Raw genomic sequence first — 21372 nt, 5'->3', positions numbered from 1 at the left:
GCTCAGGTGGTAAAAATATTTGCTCACAAGGGAAACTTGAGCCTGCCATGGAAATAAAGCTTATGTATTTTTCTGTGCTGTGCCTCTCAGTGGGAAATGCCATTCAAGAGGTTCAGTTGTGCTTTAGAGTCTCCTATTACCTCAGAAATAAGATCCACAGCAAATATCTGATGTCACATTTATTTTTGTGACACCTCAGGTGGCTTTATACCGTATAAAAGAATTGTAAAGTTCATTTTGTTTTTTTGAGTAGTAAGGGTTGGTATTCATTGAAGAGAATCTACTCACCCCACCCTGCAGGGAAGCTGCTATGCATGTAGCAATCGGATTGAGTAATCCATTTATTGTGACCCTGTCAAGAATATTAAAATACCCACAATGAATACCTATTAGAGAAGATAGTAAATAATTGTCATGGTTCTTGATTCCATAGATATCACCCGGTGACCCCCGCCCCCTTATGTCGTCACCACCCGGAGCATGATGGGACTGTGACGTCATAAGAGGCCTATATAAATCGTTGCGCACCCGGCATTACAGCGGGAGAGGCGTTGTGTCAACATCGAAGAAGAGAAGGAGGGAAGAAGACGACGCGGAAGACTGGGCCCCCGCTAGTAAAAGAGCTGTAAGAAGATAGCGGAGAAGCCCGGCAGAAAGACACTGGAGAAGAGGGAAGAAGACAATGCGGAAGATCGGGCCCCCCCTAGTAAAAGAGCTGCAAGAAGATAGTGGAGAAGCCTGTCAGAAGAAAGAAGGCACCTGAGAGCAGAAGAAGAGACCCCCGAAGTCGGAAGAAGACCTCCGGAGCTGCCTAATAAATGACTTAAAACCTGTGTAGTGTTTTTTTTTTTTTTTTTTTCTCCAGGTGAATGGGTAGGGGTACGATGTACCCCATACTCATTCACCTAGGGTGGGGGGTTGGGATTTGGTGGTCCCCTTATTAAAGGGGGCTCCCGGATTCTGATAAGCTCCCCACCCGCAAACCCAGACAACCAACGGCCAGGGTTGTTGGGAAGAGGCCCTTGTCCCCATCAACATGGGGACAAGGTGCTTTCGGGTGGGGGGCCGCAGGGCGCCCCCCCTGCCCCAAAGCACCCACCCCCCATGTTGAGGGCATGTGAAATGGTACGGTTCAGGAAGGGGTCGCTCGCTCGTCCCCATCCCCTTTCCTGACCGACCAGGCTGTGTGCTCGGATAAAGGTCTGGTATGGATTTTGGAGGGACCCCCACGCTGTTTTTCGGCATAGCAGACCAAATGGCCTGGTATGCTCTTGGAGGGGGAACCCATGCCGTTTTTTTATGAAAAATTTGGCGTGGAGTTCCCCCTCAAGATTCATACCAAACGCAGCTGACACAGTGCATTGCGATTACCTGCGGTTATGTGCAGATAGCTGCACCAAATCATTCCTGGACGCAGTCAATTCTTTTTTTTCTATCTGCACCAAACCGCAGGTAACGAAACTGCAGCTAAACGTCCTTTGCAGCACTCCCTGGTCCCTCTCGCAAATCTCCATGTCACTATTATACTTAAAAACTTGTTGAGCAAATTTATACATGAATGGTCTATATGGAGGTGTTTTGCTTGGGATCTGTCTATTATTACTTTGAGATATTCCTGGTTGATGCCTTTGACTCTTTGGGGTTATCACTGTAGCACATGTACACTGTGTGAGGCTGAGAATAGGACTAACACTGAGCTACAAGGTGAAATGCTTCTCCTTGAAATTACTGTACATCAATACAATTAAGTCAGGCTGAAAAAGTTGCCGTCCCCCGCTCCCTTCTCTAATTCCCGTTAATCCTCTGCATACAGTACAGATTCCCCGCTGTGAAAAGGAACATTTCTGCTGGTAATTACAAGGGTTAGAAGGTGACTGCATCCACATTCAGGAACAATTATATAGACCTGTCAGGATTCAGATGAGCTGGCTGACAAGTAGCTTAATGGAGCCAGGAATCCCCTGAAGTCTATAGAGCCAATCTCAGCCTGGCTGCTGACATTTCCGGACAATATGGCACAGAGCAGATCTAACCTGTCTGATCTGAGGTACCGTTAAAAAAAAAAAAAAAGTCAGCGATATAGTGTTTGTGCTATTCTCTCCAGCTAACTCTCTAGGTTTTGCTGTCTCCTCAGGTGTCCCCACTGGCACTGGTTATGTGTAAGTGAATGGTAGCGTAACACCCTTCTAGTTAGGATGGTAGGCACATTTAGTTTTATTTGGCTACCCTGTAATCAGTGGAGCAGTTGCTAAATTGGTTTGGGCTGTTCAGGGTTTCACAGGCTGAAGGTTTGATTAATTCCCCCTGAATTCTAGACTTTTCTAGAACATAGTGGGCTGGAAGGTCAAATAAGCAGTCTGGATATTTATGGGACTTCAGCCAATGAAGAGCATATAAATAATCTTGGCTTGGAGCAGCCATGTTCTTGTCCTACTGATTTCCCAAGGGGGCTCTTCCCCCTTTGGGCAGACCGCTAGAGTTTGATGCATGTTCTAGCTGTGCCATAGCTAGAGGACATTTTCTGTAGCTAATCAAAGGGTTTCCCTTAAGGACCCAGTCTTGAGAGCTCACTAACGCGCAGCTAATGAATGTTGAAAAGGGTCTGGCTGTCTTGTGGCATTGTCAGCATTAACCTGTCCCTCACTGAAGAGTGTCCAGTGGGTACTGAAAGAAGGCATCCAGTAATCCTGTGGCATAGTGACTACTGACCTAAGCTCAGGGTCTTAATGACTGTGCTTTGGGTGGAAGAGGCAGGAGTAGCCCTGCCTGGTATAACTTTTTAAAAAGACTCCGTTCTCCCATCCATACTTGTTCCTGCATAGAGACTGTTCAGGGAGGTTTAGCAAAGTGGAGTGTCCTCCTGCAAATATTTAGTAAATTTGTTGTATCCCATATCGCCATACATCCAATCCAAGTTCTTCAGCAAAAACAAGAAAAAAAAATAATAAAAAGGCATCCCCTAGACTTTTTACTGAGCCAGAGTGGGAAAATAACTGGTTAAATTACAGCGGCTCCTTCGGAGGTAGTGCTGCAATAGTTTCCTATATCTCTATGTGGCTGTATCAAAAAGTGCATGTGACAGGTCAGCATTTCTCTGCCTTTTTTTAGTCGGGGGACCCTTTAGAAATATTGAGGCACCCTAGCTACCTCACCTAAGGGTTCCCATCTTTATATTATAGTCCAACCTATCACTCCCAAGCCCACCCTTCACATCCGATTTCCCCCCTTTACAACAGAGTCCTCTGTAACCCTTTTACAAATAGTCCTACCTTCAAATTTTTATCGAGGCTGCAGCATCATGACAGAGGGCAGCAGGCATAGCATTTTCATATTCTTATGAATGCCCACCCTGGAGCTTCGGCATCTATTTCCATAGAAACAGTGGAACCTTGGATTACGAGCATAATCCGTTCCAGAATGCGAGTTTCCCCATAGAAGTCAATGGAAACTAAAATAATTTCCGGCGCCCCCCCCCCCCCCACCTCAGGCCAAACGCGATACTGCACACAGCTGTGGGTTGAATCGCAATCGCAAACCGAGTCAGGATAAAAAAAAACAGTGCTCGTATTGTGTTCCCCAGGACGAAGTCATTTGTGACAAAACAGCGTAGGGAGGAGCGGCGTGCTGATGTAACTGCAAATGAGGCAAGGTCCCGGAAGGAACGGGCTGCTATTGAGAGCTGGCTGGATTGAATATTTTTTATGACACAGCATTTTATCTACAATACATTGTAAGTGCAATTCTGCTTTTTTATATATATTAAATGTTTTGCTGAATTACGCTATGGAAGCCTTCTTTCACTCTAACATGGGGAACTACTAACTAACTAAGCGCGGGCTGCACTGAGGACACCTTGAACAGAGGAGCTGGGATACCTTGCTGATGAGCATAGAGACCCGGGCAGGGGTAAACAGCAGTGATTTCTTAGGTAGAGGAACCTTTCTTTCTCAACACATCGCTATTTCTTGGGTGTTTTTCCGTTTGAAGTCACAGATGTCAAGTGACCTGAAGATTTCATATATAATATAACCCTTGGAGTATTGCATGAACTTTCATGTTTGAGTGCTGTGGACTTTTATAGGGCAAGGGCATATGGCCCTAAGGAATGTGTGATATCCATTCATGATCATCTGAGTTTATCATATTCATTCATGATTTTTCTGTAATACCTTGAAGTAGCACAGTTCTTGGTTTTCTATTATCTCCAGCTGACTGGGAGCCCGACTAGCCCCCATTGATGCTGATATTAAAATCACATATATATCTTGTTGATACATGGGACATGTTAACATATATCATATTTAATTTTTACACAGCTTATTTTTCTAGAATTGTTGTATTGCGAAAAACTCGTTAAACGCTTTACTCGCAATCCGAGGTTTCACTGTGTATGTGTGTGTGTATATAAAATTAATTATCAAACAAAAACATCTGTGATTTGCGTAGCCAACAGTTACCCATCTGCAGTTGGGAATGAAGAGGTGATACCGCTCTAAAAAAGCTGCTGATCCCTTGAGTGGCTCCCACCCTTCTGAGGCCGACAGGTGCTGGCTCTGCACAAATGCATGGGATTGGAAAGAAATCCTGGTCTGCCGCACTCCATTAAACGACGCCTATTGGATAAAATCAAATCAAAACATGATCCAAAAACAGTGCAGTCAAAAATAGAAAGTAAACACTAGGACACAAAAATGGCTAACATGTTTCACATCGTGAGATGTTTACTCATAGCTATGAGTAAGCATCTCACGATGTGAAACATGTTAGTCATTTTTTTAGCAGCAAAAAATATTAGTCAATTACAATGAGTTATATGTAAAAGGTATTTTTATTTTACAAAATAATTAAAATTCACAAAGTTTTAAAATATAAGCCCTGGCTGCAAATTATAAGACGTAATCCATCAAACATACAGTAACAACGGTAAAAAATAGGGCGGATATGCTCAAACAATGCAGAAATCCAGCCATAAAATTAAACCCCAGTGCATTTTGCCCCCAATGTAGTCGTGGTCTTCTTCAGAGGGATTGTTTTGTCTAAAAGTCACATCAGAAACGTGGAATTGTAACATATCGCAGAATATAGCTGTGCATATGGAAACATCAGGTATATTTACCGCTAGTGGATGGAAGACAATCTTTTAACCAGAGACTTGTTAAAAAGTGATCCAAATCATTCCATGAGTTATACTCGTCACCCCTAAACCCGATCCAATGGAGGGACTGGCTTACAAGAAACCACACTCTTGGTGTCCCAACGCGCTGGAGTTTAATTTCATGGCTGGATTGCTGCATTGTTTGAGCATATCCACCCTACTTTTTACTGTTGCTTTGTTTGATGGATTACGTCTTATAATTTGCAGCCAGAGCTCATATTTTAAAACTTTGTGAATTTTAATTATTTTGTAAAATAAAAATACCTTTATACACTGAGCAAAATTATAAACGCAACGCCTGTGTTTGCCCTTATTTATCATGAGGGATCGTGCAATTGACATGCTGACTGCAGGAATGTCCACCAGAGCTGTTGCCCTTGAATTGAATGTTCATTTCTCTACCATAAGCCGTCTCCAAAGGCATTTCAGAAAATTTGGCTGTACATCCAACGGCCTCACAACAGCAGACCACGTGTAACCACACCAGCCCAGGACCTCCACATAAAGCATCTTCACCTCCAAGATCGCCTGAGACCAGCCACCCGGACAGCTGCTTCAACAATCTGTTTGTATAACCAAAGAATTTCTGCACAAACTTTCAGAAACCGTCTCGGGAAGCTCATCTGCATATGATCTGCAATAATCATGTTGTCTAATCAGCATCTTGATATGCCGCACTCGTGAGGTGGATGGATTATCTCGGCGAAGGAGAACTGCTCACTAACACAGATTTAGACAGATTTGTGAACAATATTTGAGAGAAAAAGTCATAGGGCCATATCCACAAAAGAGATACTCCGGCGTAAGCCGTCGTATCTCTGGTTCTAACTTTGGAACTGATCCTCAGAAGCAGTTTTCCTAAGTTAGGCAGAAGATCCGACATCTGTAAGGGACTTACACTGCCGGATCTTAGGATGCAGTACCGCATCCGCCACTGGGGGCATTTCGAGTCGAAATGCCTCTGCTAGTATGCAAATTAGCACTTAGGGCGATACTCAAAGCTTTTGTGCTTAGTTTTTTCGCCGTAAGTGTTAGTTTGCCTGGTGTAAAACTAGGGCTGCTTTTACAAAGTGTAAAGTTAGTCACACCTTGTAAAGGCCCATTCAAGCGACGGCATTTGGTATGCATTCCCGAGGGAGAACTCCACGGCAATTTGTAAAATCCAAACCGGCATGGGTTCCCCCCCAGGAGCATACCAGGCCCATAGGTCTGTTATGGGTTGTAAGGAGACCCCCCTACGCCGAAAAATTGACGTAGGGGGTCCCCCTACAATCCATACCAGACCCGTATCCAAAGCACGCTACCCGGCCGGTCAGGAATGGGAGTGGGGACGAGCGAGCGTCCCCCCCCCTCCTGAGCCGTGCCAGGCCGCATGCCCTCAACATGGGGGGGTTGGGTGCTCTGGGGCAGGGGGGCGCACTGCGGCCCCCCCCACCCCAGAGCACCCTGTCCCCATGTTGATGAGGACAGGACCTCTTCCCGACAACCCTTGCCGTTGGTTGTCGGGGTATGCGGGCGGGGGCTTATCGGAATCTGGGAGTCCCCTTTAATAAGGGGGCCCCCAGATACCGGCCCCCCACCCTAAGTGAATGGATATGGGGTACATCATACCCCTATCCATTCACCTGTAGGCAAAAAGTAAAATGTAGTAAACACACAACACAAGGGTTTTTAAAATAATTTATTATTCTGCTCCGGATGCCCCCCCTGTCTTCGTTATTAGCTCAATTACCAGGGGGGGCTTCTTCTTCCGCTCTCCGGGGGTCTATTTCTTCTTCCGCTCTCCGGGGGGGGGCTTCTCCGGACTCCGGGGGGCTTCTTCCATCTTCTCCCCTCTTCCGCTGTTGACTCGGCGAACCCCGGTTCTTCTGCAGCTCTCCGGTGCCTTCTTCTTCAGCGCTGGCTGCCTGCTATGTTTGTGTGTGAGCTCGATTTCAAACAGGCAGCCGGCGCGGTCTTCTGTGACGTCATCTTCTCTTCTGTTCTTCTCCCCTCTTCCGATGTTGCCTCGTCGCCTGTTGTCGCTGTAATGATGGAAGCGCGCCTTGCAACACATTTATATAGGCATCACCGTCCCATCATGCTCCGGTAGGTACCCACGTGGTGGGTGCACGTGGGTAGGCACCCACCACGTGGGTACCTGCCGGAGCATGATGGGACGGTGATGCCTATATAAATGGGATGCAAGGCGCGCTTCCATCATTACAGCGACAACAGGCGACGAGGCAACATCGGAAGAGGGGAGAAGAACAGAAGAGAAGATGACGTCACAGAAGACCGCGCCGGCTGCCTGTTTGAAATCGAGCTAACACACAAACATAGCAGGCAGCCAGCGCTGAAGAAGAAGGCACCGGAGAGCTGCAGAAGAACCGGGGTTCGCCGAGTCAACAGCGGAAGAGGGGAGAAGATGGAAGAAGCCCCCCGGAGTCCGGAGAAGCCCCCCCCCCGGAGAGAGCGGAAGAAGAAATAGACCCCCGGAGAGCGGAAGAAGCCCCCCCTGGTAATTGAGCTAATAACGAAGACAGGGGGGGCATCCGGAGCAGAATAATAAATTATTTTAAAAACCCTTGTGTTGTGTGTTTACTACATTTTACTTTTTGCCTACAGGTGAATGGATAGGGGTACGATGTACCCCATATCCATTCACTTAGGGTGGGGGGCCGGTATCTGGGGGCCCCCTTATTAAAGGGGACTCCCAGATTCCGATAAGCCCCCGCCCGCATACCCCGACAACCAACGGCAAGGGTTGTCGGGAAGAGGTCCTGTCCTCATCAACATGGGGACAGGGTGCTCTGGGGTGGGGGGGCCCGCAGTGCGCCCCCCTGCCCCAGAGCACCCAACCCCCCCATGTTGAGGGCATGCGGCCTGGCACGGCTCAGGAGGGGGGGGGACGCTCGCTCGTCCCCACTCCCATTCCTGACCGGCCGGGTAGCGTGCTTTGGATACGGGTCTGGTATGGATTGTAGGGGGACCCCCTACGTCGATTTTTCGGCGGAGGGGGGTCTCCTTACAACCCATACCAGACCTAAGGGCCTGGTATGCCCCTGGGGGGGGAACCCATGCCGTTTTTTTCGTTGAAAATTGGCATGGAGTTCTCCCTCTCAGGAATGCATGCTGTGCGACGCTGTCATTTTTTTTTAAAATTATTTGTTTTCCCGGCGCGTCTTTTTTTCACCCGTCGCAACTTTAGTGTCCCGTCGCAATCCACAAAGCCGCCGGCGTCAATTACGTTCGCGCGATGCACGTCGGGAAAATTACGTCACACGCATGCGCAGTACGGCCGGCGCGGGAGCGCGCCTCATTTAAATTGTAAACGCCCCCCGGAGAGGAGGAACGCCTTACGACGGCGGCACTTAACTTACACGGCTTGAAATTTTTACGTAAGTGCTTTGTGGATCAGGCACTTGGGTAAAAACTTTAAGTCAGTGTAACTTAACTGCTGAAAGTTAAGTTACGCCGCCTGGCTGAGGATTTGGCCCATAGATCTTTGCGTTCAGCTCATGATAAATAGGGGCAAACACAAAAGTGTTGCATTTATAATTTTTCTCAGTGTATATAGCTCATTGTAATTGACACATTTTTGCTGCTAAAAACCCCTGGGGGAATTATTTTGTTCTTTTGTCACTATTAGGATGTGCAACCTTCTCACTTCAATGTGTCTCTCCCTATTTAACCTCAGTGGCGGTATGATTATGTCCGATTTTTGATGCCAAAAGCGGTACATTGTTTTGCATGGAAATTTGGCATTTTATATTGTAGGCCTGTAATTCTTAGGAATAACTCGCTTAAATCTGTCCAAACAAGAGTCTAGTATACATCCTGGGTATGATAAAGTTTGAAACATAAAATCATAAATTATAATATAATAAATAACTTTAAATAATTATCAAAAATAATATTATAATAATAAGCACTTTTTTAATTTTCCCACCAGGCTCCGTCCCCGTGCGTCGTGACGCACGCAGGGAACGGAGCCCGGCATACAGTACATCGGGCGGAAGATACAGCCACTGCACACAGCAGGGAGACATCGCAGGATCTTGAGGACAAGGTAAGTTACTTTCCCTGGATACTGCAATGCAGCCCCAAGTGTGGCTCGGGGCTACCGCTCTTGGTATGGAAAATTCACCCCGAGCTGCAGTCGGGATTACCAATTCAGAAAAATCTACAATGGTTGTTACCTTTTGGGGTATAATAATCTAAACATGAGCACTCAATAGTCAGCATTCAAATAATTAATGACAAGATTAATGTAGCATATTGACCCTACCAAAATGGCTGCCTTTCCCAAATGGTGGCTTGTTAAGGAGGAGCTTATGTCTTGCATGCTTAAAGTTTGTATAAGTATGAGGGGTGATGATGAGGGTATGATGGTGATGAAGAGGGTATGAAGTATAATGTATGAAGTGTGAGTGTATAGTGATGAGTGTGTTTAGAATGATCCTGTCTATGCAGTGTCGTGGTCCTATATACCATTCTGGACAATAAGTTCATAATAATTCTAATAAGCCTAGCCCAGAAGGTGTAACTTCTTATCATTGGTTGATGCAGATAATAATTAGCGTCTTTGCAATTCTGTTGTTTGATCAGTCACTTCCTCTTTTAACCACCAAGTGTCAATCTAAGACCAGGGATCTCTTTGTTCTAAATAGCTTGTAGGACTGTGCACTTCTCATGATACAAGTGTATCCATTATGATATTTCTAATATATATGTAATGTTAGGAGATCTGGTAACACAGTTAGATGAGTATCCATTTCTAATGCAACAATATTTCAAACACAATTATATTGATTGGGAATAGATGTTTTACTTATACGGTATCTCAAAAAAGTGAGTACATCCCTCACGTTTTTGTGAATATTTTATTATATCTTTTCATGTGACAACACTGAAGAAATGGCACTTTGCTACAATATAAAGTAGTGAGTGTACAGCTTGTATAACAGTGTAAATTTGCTATCTCCTCAAAATAACTCAACACACAGCCATTAATGTCTAAACCGCTGGCAAAAAAAAGCGAGTACACCCCCTAGGTGAAAATGTCCAAAGTGGGCCCAAAGTGTCAATATTTTGTGTGGCCACAATTATTTTCCAGCACTGCCTTAACCCTCTTGGGCATGGAGTTTACCAGAGCTTCACAGGTTGCCACTGGATTCCTCTTCCACTCCTCCATGATGACATCACAGATCTGGTGGATGTTGGAGACCTTGCGCTCCTCCACCTTCTGTTTGAGGATGCCCCACAGATGCTCAATAGGGTTTAGATCTGGAGACATGCTTGGTCAATCCATCACCTTTACCCTCAGCTTCTTTAGCAAGGCAGTGGTCGTCTTGGAGGTGTGTTTGGGGTCTTTATCATGTTGGAATTCTGCCCTGCGGCCCAGTCTTCGAAGGGAGGGGACCATGCTCTGCTTCAGTGTGTCACAGTACATGTTGGCATTCATGGTTTCCTCAATGAACTGTAGCTCCCCAGTGCTGGCAGCACTCATGCAGCCCCAGACCATGACATTCCCACCACAATGCTTGACTGTAGACAAGACACACTTGTCTTTGTACTCCTCACCTGGTTGCCGCCACACACACTTGACACCATCTGTACCTAATATGTTTATCTTGGTCTCATCAGACCACAGTACATGGTTCCAGTAATCCATGTCCATAGTCTGCTTGTCTTTAGTAAACTGTTTGTGGGCTTTCTTGTGCATCATCTTTAAAAGAGGCTACCTTCTGGGACGACAGCCATGCAGACCAATTTGATGCAGTGTGCAGTGTATGGTCTGAGCACTGACAGGCTGTCCCCCCACCCTTCAATCTCTGCAGCAAATCTGGCAGCACTCATACATCTACTTGTCAAAGACAAACTCTGGATATGACGCCGAGTACGTGCACTTAAGTTTTTTGGTCGACCATGGTGAGGCCTGTTCTGAGTGGAACCTGTCCTGTTAAACAACTGTATGGTCTTGGCCACAGTGCTGTAGCTCAGATTAAAGTTCTTGGCAATCTTCTAATAGCCTAGGCCATCTTGATGTAGAGTAACAATTCATTTTTTTCAGATCCTCAGAGAGTTCTTTGCCATGAGGTGCCATGTTGAACTTCCAGTGACCAGTATGAGAGACTGAGAGCGATTAAATCTAATTTAACACACCTGCTCCCCATTCACACCTGAGACATTGTAACACTAATGAGTCACATCACATCGGGGAGGGAAAATTACTAATTGGGCCCAATTTTGACATTTTCACTTAGGGGTGTACTCCTTTTTGTTTCCAGTGGTTTAGACATTAATGGATGTGTGTTGAGTTATTTTGAGGGGACAGCAAATTTTCACTGTTATACAAGCTGTACACTCACTACTTTACATTGTAATGATGCTGCTGTATGGCTCAGCATATTTGCGGTTGTAAAATATTTCTCAGTGTGGTTACTCATCTTATCAATGTATTCAGTCTGCACAAGTACCGTATTTATCGCGGTATAACGCGCTCCCACGTATACCGCGCACCCCTAAAGTGCACCCGAAATTCCTGTAAAAAAAAAATGTTATATGATTGCATTACTTACAGTTTTGGTGTCTTCCCAGCGTCCATCGTCCGGTCCGGCGTCCGTCTGCGGCCTCGATGGTGTCCTCCCGGCTTCTCCAGCGCGCCTCACGTCGAGTCCCCGCTTCCCGCGCTCAGTTCGAAAGCCTCCGCCGACATATACCGAGTGCAGTACACTCGGGTACATTCGGCAAGGCTCGGCGTCGCTCGCGCTCACGCTCTGTGACGTTTATGCGTGAGCACGAGCGAAGCCGAGCCTGGCCGAATGTACCCAAGTGTACTGCACTCGGTATATGTCGGCGCAGGATTTCAAACTGAGCGCGGGAAGCGGCTATCGGCGTATATCGCGCACCCACGATTTCCCCCTTATTTTAAGGGGAAAATAGTGCGCAATATACGCCGATAAATACGGTAGTTGTTTTTCCTGACAAGGCTTACCATCCGTTGGTAACTATTGGTAAATATGAAATATAAGATTATAATCTCCTACACGTTTTTTTTTTTATTCAGCAATAAATATGATAACATTACCTTATAAATTTAGGCTTCATAACATTGTAAGGGGACCCCATAGAGGGGTACTAATATAATTCAGAAAACAAGAGTTTTAACATTGTACTTTGATTATAATGACCTTGAAGAATTTGTGTTTACACCAGCAATTCAGGTGAAAGCCACAGCCATCCCAAAGATGTGTGCTGAAGCAGCAGGCTGGTCTTGGATTTCAATACATTTTCTCATAATGAACAAAACCTGCCCTAGCAAAACCTTATCCCTAGTCATTGGCTACCAATAAGTATTTTGAGATACCGCATTCTGGTTTTGTGGATAAGTTAAGTGTATTCATAGAACTATCCTAAGTTGCAAATAACTTTTTAGTGTTGTGCTTTTTACCTAATGCATCCTCAATCTAATTCCTGCAAGGGTTGACTGAAAATCGGTTTTGAAAAATAATTTTTCTGGAAGCTGCAAATATTATAAGAGCCAAGTTTCTGCTGCCCGTGGTTACTTTGACCCTCTCTATTTTCGTAACACCAGAAATTGCTCAGTCTGATGTGCAAATTACATTTATCAAATTAGAATTAGCAGAGTAATACAATTTGATTTCTGTATTATTTTCTCTCTCTCTCTCTCTCCACAGTTGTGCTCATAAATTTACATACCCTGGCAGAATTTATGATTTCTTGGCCATTTTTCAGAGAATATGAATGATAACACAAAAACGTTTTCTTTCACTCATAATTAGTGTTTGGCTGAAGCCATTTATTATCAACTGTGTTTATTCTTTTTAAATCATAATGACAACAGAAATTACCCTGATCAAAAGTTTACATACCCTGGTGAGTTTGGCCTGATAACATGCACACAAGTTGACACAAAGGGGTTTGAATGGCTTTTAAAAGTAACCATCCTCACCTGTGATCTGTTTGCTTGCAACTAGTGTGTGTATAAAAGGTCAAAGAGTTTCTGGACTCCTGACAGACCCTTGCACCTTTCATCCAGTGCTGCACTGACGTTTATGGATTCTGAGGCCTCGTACACGCGGGCAAGAATCTCGTCAGGAAAAAAACGTTGTTTTTCCCTACGAGATTCTTGGCAAGAATCTCTTGCCGCCCGAGTGTACACACAGACCTTTCAAAAGAACCGCAGTTCTCTTGAAAGGCAAGAACGCGGTGATGTCATTGCGTACGATGAGCATGCACTCGTCACATTCGATGCCGTCGCCGCCATCTTGCTTCACCCTACCTATGCCGTGGAAGCTACCGCGCATGCGTCAGTCATTTTGAGCATGTGCGGGTTTCCACGGCGACAGGTAAGTATACACAATCTCTGGTTTTTCGTCGGGAAACAGGCCGACAAGAATTTCGACGAGAAAATAGAGAGCAGGATCTCTATTTTTCTCATTGAGATTCTGGCCAGATTTCCAGACGAGAAACCTGAAAGCCTTGTACACACGCTCGGTTTACTCGAGCGTGTGTATTAGGCTTGAGTCATGGGGAAAGCAAAAGAATTGTCAAAGGATCTGCGGGAAAGGGTAGTTAAACTGTATAAAACAGGAAATGGATATAAAAAGATATCCAAGGAATTGAGAATGCCAATCAGTAGTGTTCATACTAATCAAGAACTGTAAAATGAGGGGTTCTGTTGAAATCAAACCACGGTCAGTTAGACCAACTCAAATTTCAGCCACAGCTGCCAGGAAAATTGTTTGGGATGCAAAGAAAAACCCACAAATAACTTCAGGTGAAATACAGGACTCTCTGAAAACATGTGGTGTGGTTGTTTCAAGATGCACAATTAGAGTCGGTTCACACTAGGGCGACACGACTTCCAGCGCGACTTTCAGAGGCGACTCCGACACGACTTGAGCATGAACCACAGGGCGATCTGGGGCGATTTACAATACGACTTGAAGTCGTCTCCAGGACAGGAGACTTTCCAGTGGCCAATCAAACAACAATCAGCTCTAGGGGAGGGAGGGGGAGGGAGAAGTTTGCCTGAGAAATGTATGTTATCTTCCTGGAAAGTCGCTTCAGTTAAGACAGTGATCAGACTTGGAGGCGACTTCCATTGAAATCAATGGGTACAAATCGCCTACAAGTCGGATTGAAGTAGTACAGGAACTTCTTTTGAAGTCGGAGCGACTCGAGTCGTGTGTATTAACACCGCTCCCATTCACTTGCATTGTTTTTCTCTACAGCGCGACTTGGGACGTTTGGGACATTTGTTTATGTCGGATCTTTCGTTTTTCGTTTTCTGTGCTTTCGTTATCGTTTGTTAAAACGATAACGAAAATACCTGAAATTTGGACGAAAATGCATTCGGACGAAAACGAATGCACATGTCTAGCTCTCAGTACTAGAGTGTACATGCAAGATGGTACTGACAAATTAGTAGCCTAGTAGATGCTCAACGTGGATTTGTTTTGTTGGCAAGGCAGATGACTGGTGCATGTGGGACAGAGAGTGTAAGAACATGCCAAGGAACAGAATTAAAGAACAGAACTGTGCTGACAAATTAGTGTTCTGATGGGTTCCCAGTCCAAACTCTTTTTATGCACAGGAGCTCAATAGAATCTATTTAAATTCTGATGATGGTTTAAATTACTGATAGCCATCACAGGCCATCCCTGTGCATAGGTAGCCTTCCATAGGCCCCACTCATAATAAGGATGACCAAATTTTAGGCCCTGTTCAGCTTGGTGTGAATCTGAGTGCTCAGTGGTGGTCATTTGTGGTTACTGGGAAAGTACCCCTTTACATTGAGGGTAAGATGGAACTATGGGCCGGATTCAGGTAGGGGCGCGCATTGTTACGGCAGCGCAGCGTATCGTATTTACGCTACGCCTCCGTAAGTCAGAGAGGCAAGTGTTGTATTTACAACACGCATGCGCCGTCCGTGGAATTTCCCAGTGTGCATTGCTCCAAAGTACGCCGCAAGGACGTCATTGGTTTTGACGTGAACGTAAATCACGTCCAGCCCCATTCACAGACGAGTTACGCAAACGACATAAAATTTTCAAATTTCGACGCGGGAACGACGACCATACTTAACATTGGCTACGCCACCTAGGGGGCAGGTTTATCTTTACGCAGCGTATCTCTTACGGAAACAGCGTATCTTGACTGCGACGGGCAAGCGTACGTTCGTGAATCGGCGTATCTAGTAATTTACATATTCTATGCCGAAATCAACGGAAGCGCCACCTAGCGGCCAGCGGGAAAATTGCACCCTAAGATACAACGGCGCAGGCCATCGTATCTTAGCTAGGTTTAAGTATATCTCAGTTTGAGAATACACTTAAACTTACGACAGGCTTAGATTCCGAGTTACGTCGGCGTATCTACCGATACGCCGGCGTAACGTCTTTCACGCGTCGCTTTTGAATTTTTTTGTTTTCCTGACGTAAGTACGTTACGCACGTCGCGATTCTCAACACGTCGGCGCGTCGTAATTTCGCGCAAAGCACGTCGGGAAACTTGCGACCGGAGCATGCGCAGTACGTCCGGTGCGGGAGCGTGCTTAATTTAAATGGTACCCGCCCCATTGGACGTGTTTACGATACACCGCCGCAAGTTTCCAGGTAAGTGCTTTGTGGATCGGGCACTTAGACTGAAAACTTGCGGTGGTGTAACGTAAACGGGTTACGTTACGCTGCGCCGCAGATACGTGAATCTGGCCCCATGTTCCAAGCCATGGTTAAAAAAGGCTGGTATATACAATAAATAGATAGATAGATATTGGAAAATTCTTTATATTTGAAGTCGTTCAAACATTGTTGTTGTGTGTTTGCAGGTGTGTGCTATACAAGTGAAGAACACAGGTCAGATGTATGCTTGTAAAAAGCTGGACAAGAAGCGTCTCAAGAAGAAAAATGGGGAGAAAATGGCCTTGCTGGAGAAGGAGATCCTAGAGAAGGTTCACAGCCCTTTCATTGTCTCTTTGGCCTATGCATATGAGACTAAAACTCACTTGTGCCTAGTGATGACCATTATGAATGGCGGAGACCTCAAATATCACATCTACAATGTAGGAGAGAAAGGACTAGAGATTAAGCGGGTGATATTTTATTCAGCCCAGATTTGCTGTGGCATCCTGCACCTTCACTCTCTGAATATCCTATACCGGGACATGAAGCCAGAAAATGTTCTTCTAGATGACAATGGCAACTGTCGTCTTTCTGACTTGGGACTTGCTGTTAAGGTGAAGGAAGGACAACCCATCACTACCAGGGTAGGTAACAATTCTCTCTGGCTACTCACATGCCTTTCCTGATGAAGATCTATTTTCCTTCGTATTATAAGAGCAAGTCTTAATTCCTTTGGATTTGGCCTTCGCTAAAGACCTTATGTGGCTATTTAATTTTAAAGGCAGATGGTAAGAAGATTTTGCCAATTAACCATTTGAGAACTACTCAGCTGCCAGTTTACATAATATATGAGACATTTATGCTAGAACACCTCTGATGGTAATGATTGTAACTGTAATGCCACGTACACACACACTCGGAATTTCCGACAACAAATGTTCGATGGGAGCTTGTTGTCGGAATTTCCGACCGTGTGTAGGCTCCATCGGACATTTGTTATCGGAATTTCTAACAACAAAAGTTTGAGAGCTGGTTCTCAAATTTTCCCTCAACAAAATCTGTTCTCGTAAATTCCGATCGTGTGTAGACAGTTCCAACGCACAAAATTCCACGCATGCTCTGGATCAAGTACGAGACTGGTAAAACTAGCATTCATAATGGAGATAGCACATTCGTCACGCTGTAACGGACTGAAAAGCACAAGGCTGAAAACCGCGAATCGTTTCTCACCAAACTTCTACTAACACGACTGGTATTGAACTTCCCTTTAAAAGTGCCGTCGTACGTGTTGTATGTGACTGCGTTTTTGGCGATCGGAATTTCCGACAACATTTGTGTGACCGTGTGTATGCAAGACAAGTTTGAGCCAACATCCGTTGGAAAAAAATCAACAGTTTTGTTGTCGGAATGTCCGATCATCTGTACGCGGCATTAGTTTTCTGTCACATAATACTGATATTTGCAGGAGACTGCCAGGCCTAGACGTGAAGCATAATATAGTAATGCTGCACCTGTAGTGCTGTCTTTTTTTGCGGGCACAGAGATTCTCACACTTTTCATATGTGTTGGGATGCTGCTGATAGCTATTCTCAGAGTGGGTCATCAGAAGTATAAATAAGTCCAATTATACAGATTATGGAGGAAGAAGCAGAGCTCTACAATGAAGAGACTTAGCTCACTTGTCTGAAGATATGAGTTTTAAGAAGTTTAAAGGATTACAGAGTGCTGAGTGACATGTGGAAGGGAATTCAAGAAAAGTAGACAGGTTTATGGGAAGACTTGGAGACTAATGAAATTATGAAAATGGAGAGTGGAGATTAATTTTGGTATAGTATCTGAAAATAAACAAAGTATGGAAGAGCTAGAGGGTAGGGAGCCTTGTAGGACAGAGTCAGAAGTTCTTTGTGTAAAAGGCAACCAGTGGAGGGAATGAAAGAGAAGAGAAGCATTGAAGAAGCTAGAACAGATGTTAGTGGGTCAGGCAACAGGATTCAGCAAAATTAGGTGTGGTGCCAGCCTGTTCATTGTTTAATGAACTTGGTTCCAAAGTTTAAACAGAAATGGATGCACAAAATGTTATGAGGTTGGAGAAGACGAAGTGAGATTTAAATGAGAGTATAATCAATGAATGCCCATATTGCAGTTAACTCAAAAAAATGGATGTATTCGAGTGATAGAAAAAGCCATTATTTTAGACTGCAAAGCATGCAAAAAGAGTGAAAAAGAGGCCATGCAAAAAGAGATAGGACATGAAGGTACAAGAACCAGTAGGGAAGTTGGCTTCATTACCACCTAATAATGGTTAGTAGGGGTTACAGCTCTCCAGGTGAACTCTCAGGCCCCGTACACACGACCGAGTTTCTCGGCAGAATTCAGCCAGAAACTCGATCGGAGCTGGATTCTGCCGAGAAACTCGGTCGTGTGTACACTTTTCAGCGAGGAAGCCGGCGAGGAACTCGTCGGGCCAAATAGAGAACATGTTCTCTATTTCCTCGTTGTTCAATGAGGAAAGTCGGCCCGCCGAGATCCTCGGCGGCTTCAACACTGAACTCGACAAGGAACTCGATGTGTTTGGCACGTCAAGTTCCTCGGAATTGTGTACGGGGCCTCATACTTGGGCCTGACTGGGCCAATCGGGTAACAAGGGTTAGACTCCACCAGAAGAGGACCTAATTAGCCCCTAATAAAAACACATTGGGCCAGATTCAGAAACAACTTACGATGGCGTATCTCCAGATACGCCGTCGTAAGTCTGAGTGTGAGGCGTCGTATCTTGGCGCCTGATTCAAAGAATCAGATACGCCTCACGGTTGTCAAGATACGAGCGGCGTAAGTCTCCTACGCCGTCGTATCTTGGGGTGCATATTTAGGCTGGCCGCTCAATATGCAAATGACCTAGATACGCCGATTCACAAACGTAATTCCGTCCGGCGCATCTATATACGTTGTTTACGTAAGGCGTCGGTCCGGCGTAACTTTACCCCTCATTAAGCAGGGGTAAGTCATGTTAGGTATGGACGTCGGAAATGTCGGAACAGAGTCGTATTTTACATCGTTTGCGTAAGTTGTCCGTGAATGGGGATGGGCGTAGGTTACGTTCACGTCGACTAAACATTGAGGCGTAATTTACGGAGGAAATTCAACGTGATACTGAGCATGCGCGCGCATGCGCCGTTCGTAAAGCGCGTCATTTACGTGGGGTCACGAATCATTTACATACAACACGCCCACTACCAGCCTAGTTTGAATTAGGCGGGCTTACGCCGGCCCATTTACACTACGCCGCCGTAATTTAGAGCGCAAGTTCTTTCTGAATACGGGACCTGCCGCTCTAAGTTACGGTGGCGTAGTGCATCTGAGATACGCTACGGCCGCCTAAAGATAGGCGCTTCTTTCTGAATCTGGCCCATTATAAATAGTACTGCCCCGAAATCCAAACCCATGTCAAAGAAAAGACAAGCATAAATATTTTCCTGAAAAAAGCAGGATAATAAAGATGCAGCTCACTGCTTGTAGAGAAAAGTTAGGGAAACTTTCCAAAGCTATGTTTTTCTAATGTTTTTGCTATCGTACACACGGAAAACCATGGATTTTTTTCAGACGGAACTTTGGCTCAAACTTGTGTTGCATACACACGGTCGCACAAAATTCCGACAGTCAAGAACGCGGTGATGTGCAACACTATAACGAGACGAGAAAAATTAAGTTCAATGATTCCGAGCATGCATCTAATTGATTCCGAGCATGCATGTTTTTTTGGGGTAAATTCAGACAGAATAATTCCGATGGAACCTACACACGGTCGGAATTTCCGACCAAAAGCTCACATCTGACTTTTCTTGTCAGAATTTCCGATCGCATGTACGCGGCATTAGGCTAACCTCATTGTGTGATCATTTGTTTGTTTTTTTGATAATTTTTCTATCAGTGTCACTTCTTGAGATATTAAAGTATAACTTTTTTTTCTAGTATTGGAAAGAGAGGAACGGTATTAGAACGTCTGTGAGGTATTTCATTTTTGTCTCTCCCTCTTTCCAAAAGGAAAAAAACGCTTTGCCTTCAATTCTACTTTAAATAGACTATTATACACTGTTACCATATGGGAGATATAGCCTTAGGTTCTGTTCAGCATTTTAGTTGTATGAGCAATATTGGCTCAAACAAGATTCATCCTCATTTAAACTCTGTGGTTTGCAGAGTATTGATCCCCAGTGTTCTTTTTCAGTAATAGCTTCTCTCTCAATTGTTTACTAATTGCTCCAACATTACTATACTTGGCAACAGAGCATTGTATTAAGTATTTTTTTGTGAAAAGTTCCAGCCAAGAAATGCTGTGCCAGATATCAATAAGATCATAATTGTATGCGTATTAGACTTTACTGTTGCCTTAGTCCTGAGGGACACTGTTCAACAGCGAGTTCCTTGGTAAATTGCCAATATAAAAAGTGCCTCTATTGACAAAAGCTGATATCAGATCAAGCATAGTCACTGCTATCATCAAAAGCTGGGTACCAGCTGGCTTTCTGCTAAAATTGTAGGCATGGAAAGTATAATGGGCAAGATGCAGTAACCTTTAACAACCAATCAGGTTACATCTTTCTCTTATCCAACATTAATAAATTGAATACTGGTTGGTTACACAATGGAGCTTGCAGCACCTTATTAATGCTCCAGCAATCATAAATCAAACAAGTTTCATAAACTGGTTTATTTAAAGATAAATTTGTAGCCATGAAGAAAATACCATGTAATACTGCAGAACACGCATTTATGCTGAAAATGTATACGTTTTATGTAAATATCCTTATACCTTTTACAGATGTAGCCACCCTGTCTTATGCAGACATAACTCTCTTAACCACTTTGGGCCATATCCACAAAAGAGATACTCCGGCGTAAGCCGTCGTATCTCTGGTTCTAACTTTGGAACTGATCCTCAGAAGCAGTTTTCCTAAGTTAGGCAGAAGATCCGACATCTGTAAGGGACTTACACTGCCGGATCTTAGGATGCAGTACCGCATCCGCCACTGGGGGCATTTCGAGTCGAAATGCCTCTGTTAGTATGCAAATTAGCACTTAGGGCGATCCTCAAAGCTTTTGTACCTAGTTTTTACGCCGTAAGTGTTAGTTTGCCTGGTGTAAAACTAGGGCTGCTTTTACAAGGTGTAAAGTTAGTCACACCTTGTAAAGGCCCATTCAAGCGACGGCATTTGGTATGCATTCCCGAGGGAGAACTCCATGCCAATTTTCAATGAAAAAAACGGCATGGGTTCCCCCTCAGGAGCATACCAGGCCCTTAGGTCTGTTATGGGTTGTAAGGAGACCCCCCTCCGCCGCAAAATTGACGTAGGGGGTCCCCCTACAATCCATACCAGACCCGTATCCAAAGCACGCTACCCGGCCAGCCAGGAAGGGAGTGGGGACGAGCGAGCGCCCCCCCCCCCTCCTGAGCCGTGCCAGGCCGCATGCCCTCAACATGGGGGGGTTGGGTGCTCTGGGGCAGGGGGGCGCACTGCGGGCCCCCCCACCCCAGAGCACCCTGTCCCCATGTTGATGAGGACAGGACCTCTTCCCGACAACCCTTGC

The 21372-nt window shown here is 45.0% G+C and overlaps 1 protein-coding gene across 1 annotated transcript in view; it reads left to right on the top strand.

The window, feature by feature from the left end:
• The window catches only part of GRK7 (G protein-coupled receptor kinase 7), a 67204-nt gene that overhangs the window by 11775 nt on the left and 34057 nt on the right, over positions 1-21372 (top strand). The window contains exon 2 of the mRNA XM_040348798.1: positions 15993-16430. Coding sequence (XP_040204732.1) covers positions 15993-16430 — 438 coding nt within the window. The remainder of the gene's footprint in view (positions 1-15992; positions 16431-21372) is intronic.

Source organism: Rana temporaria, chromosome 4 (genome assembly GCF_905171775.1).
Source record: "Rana temporaria chromosome 4, aRanTem1.1, whole genome shotgun sequence".
NCBI classification, from domain to species: Eukaryota; Metazoa; Chordata; class Amphibia; order Anura; family Ranidae; genus Rana; species Rana temporaria.
This window is presented reverse-complemented; position numbering and strand designations above follow the sequence as displayed.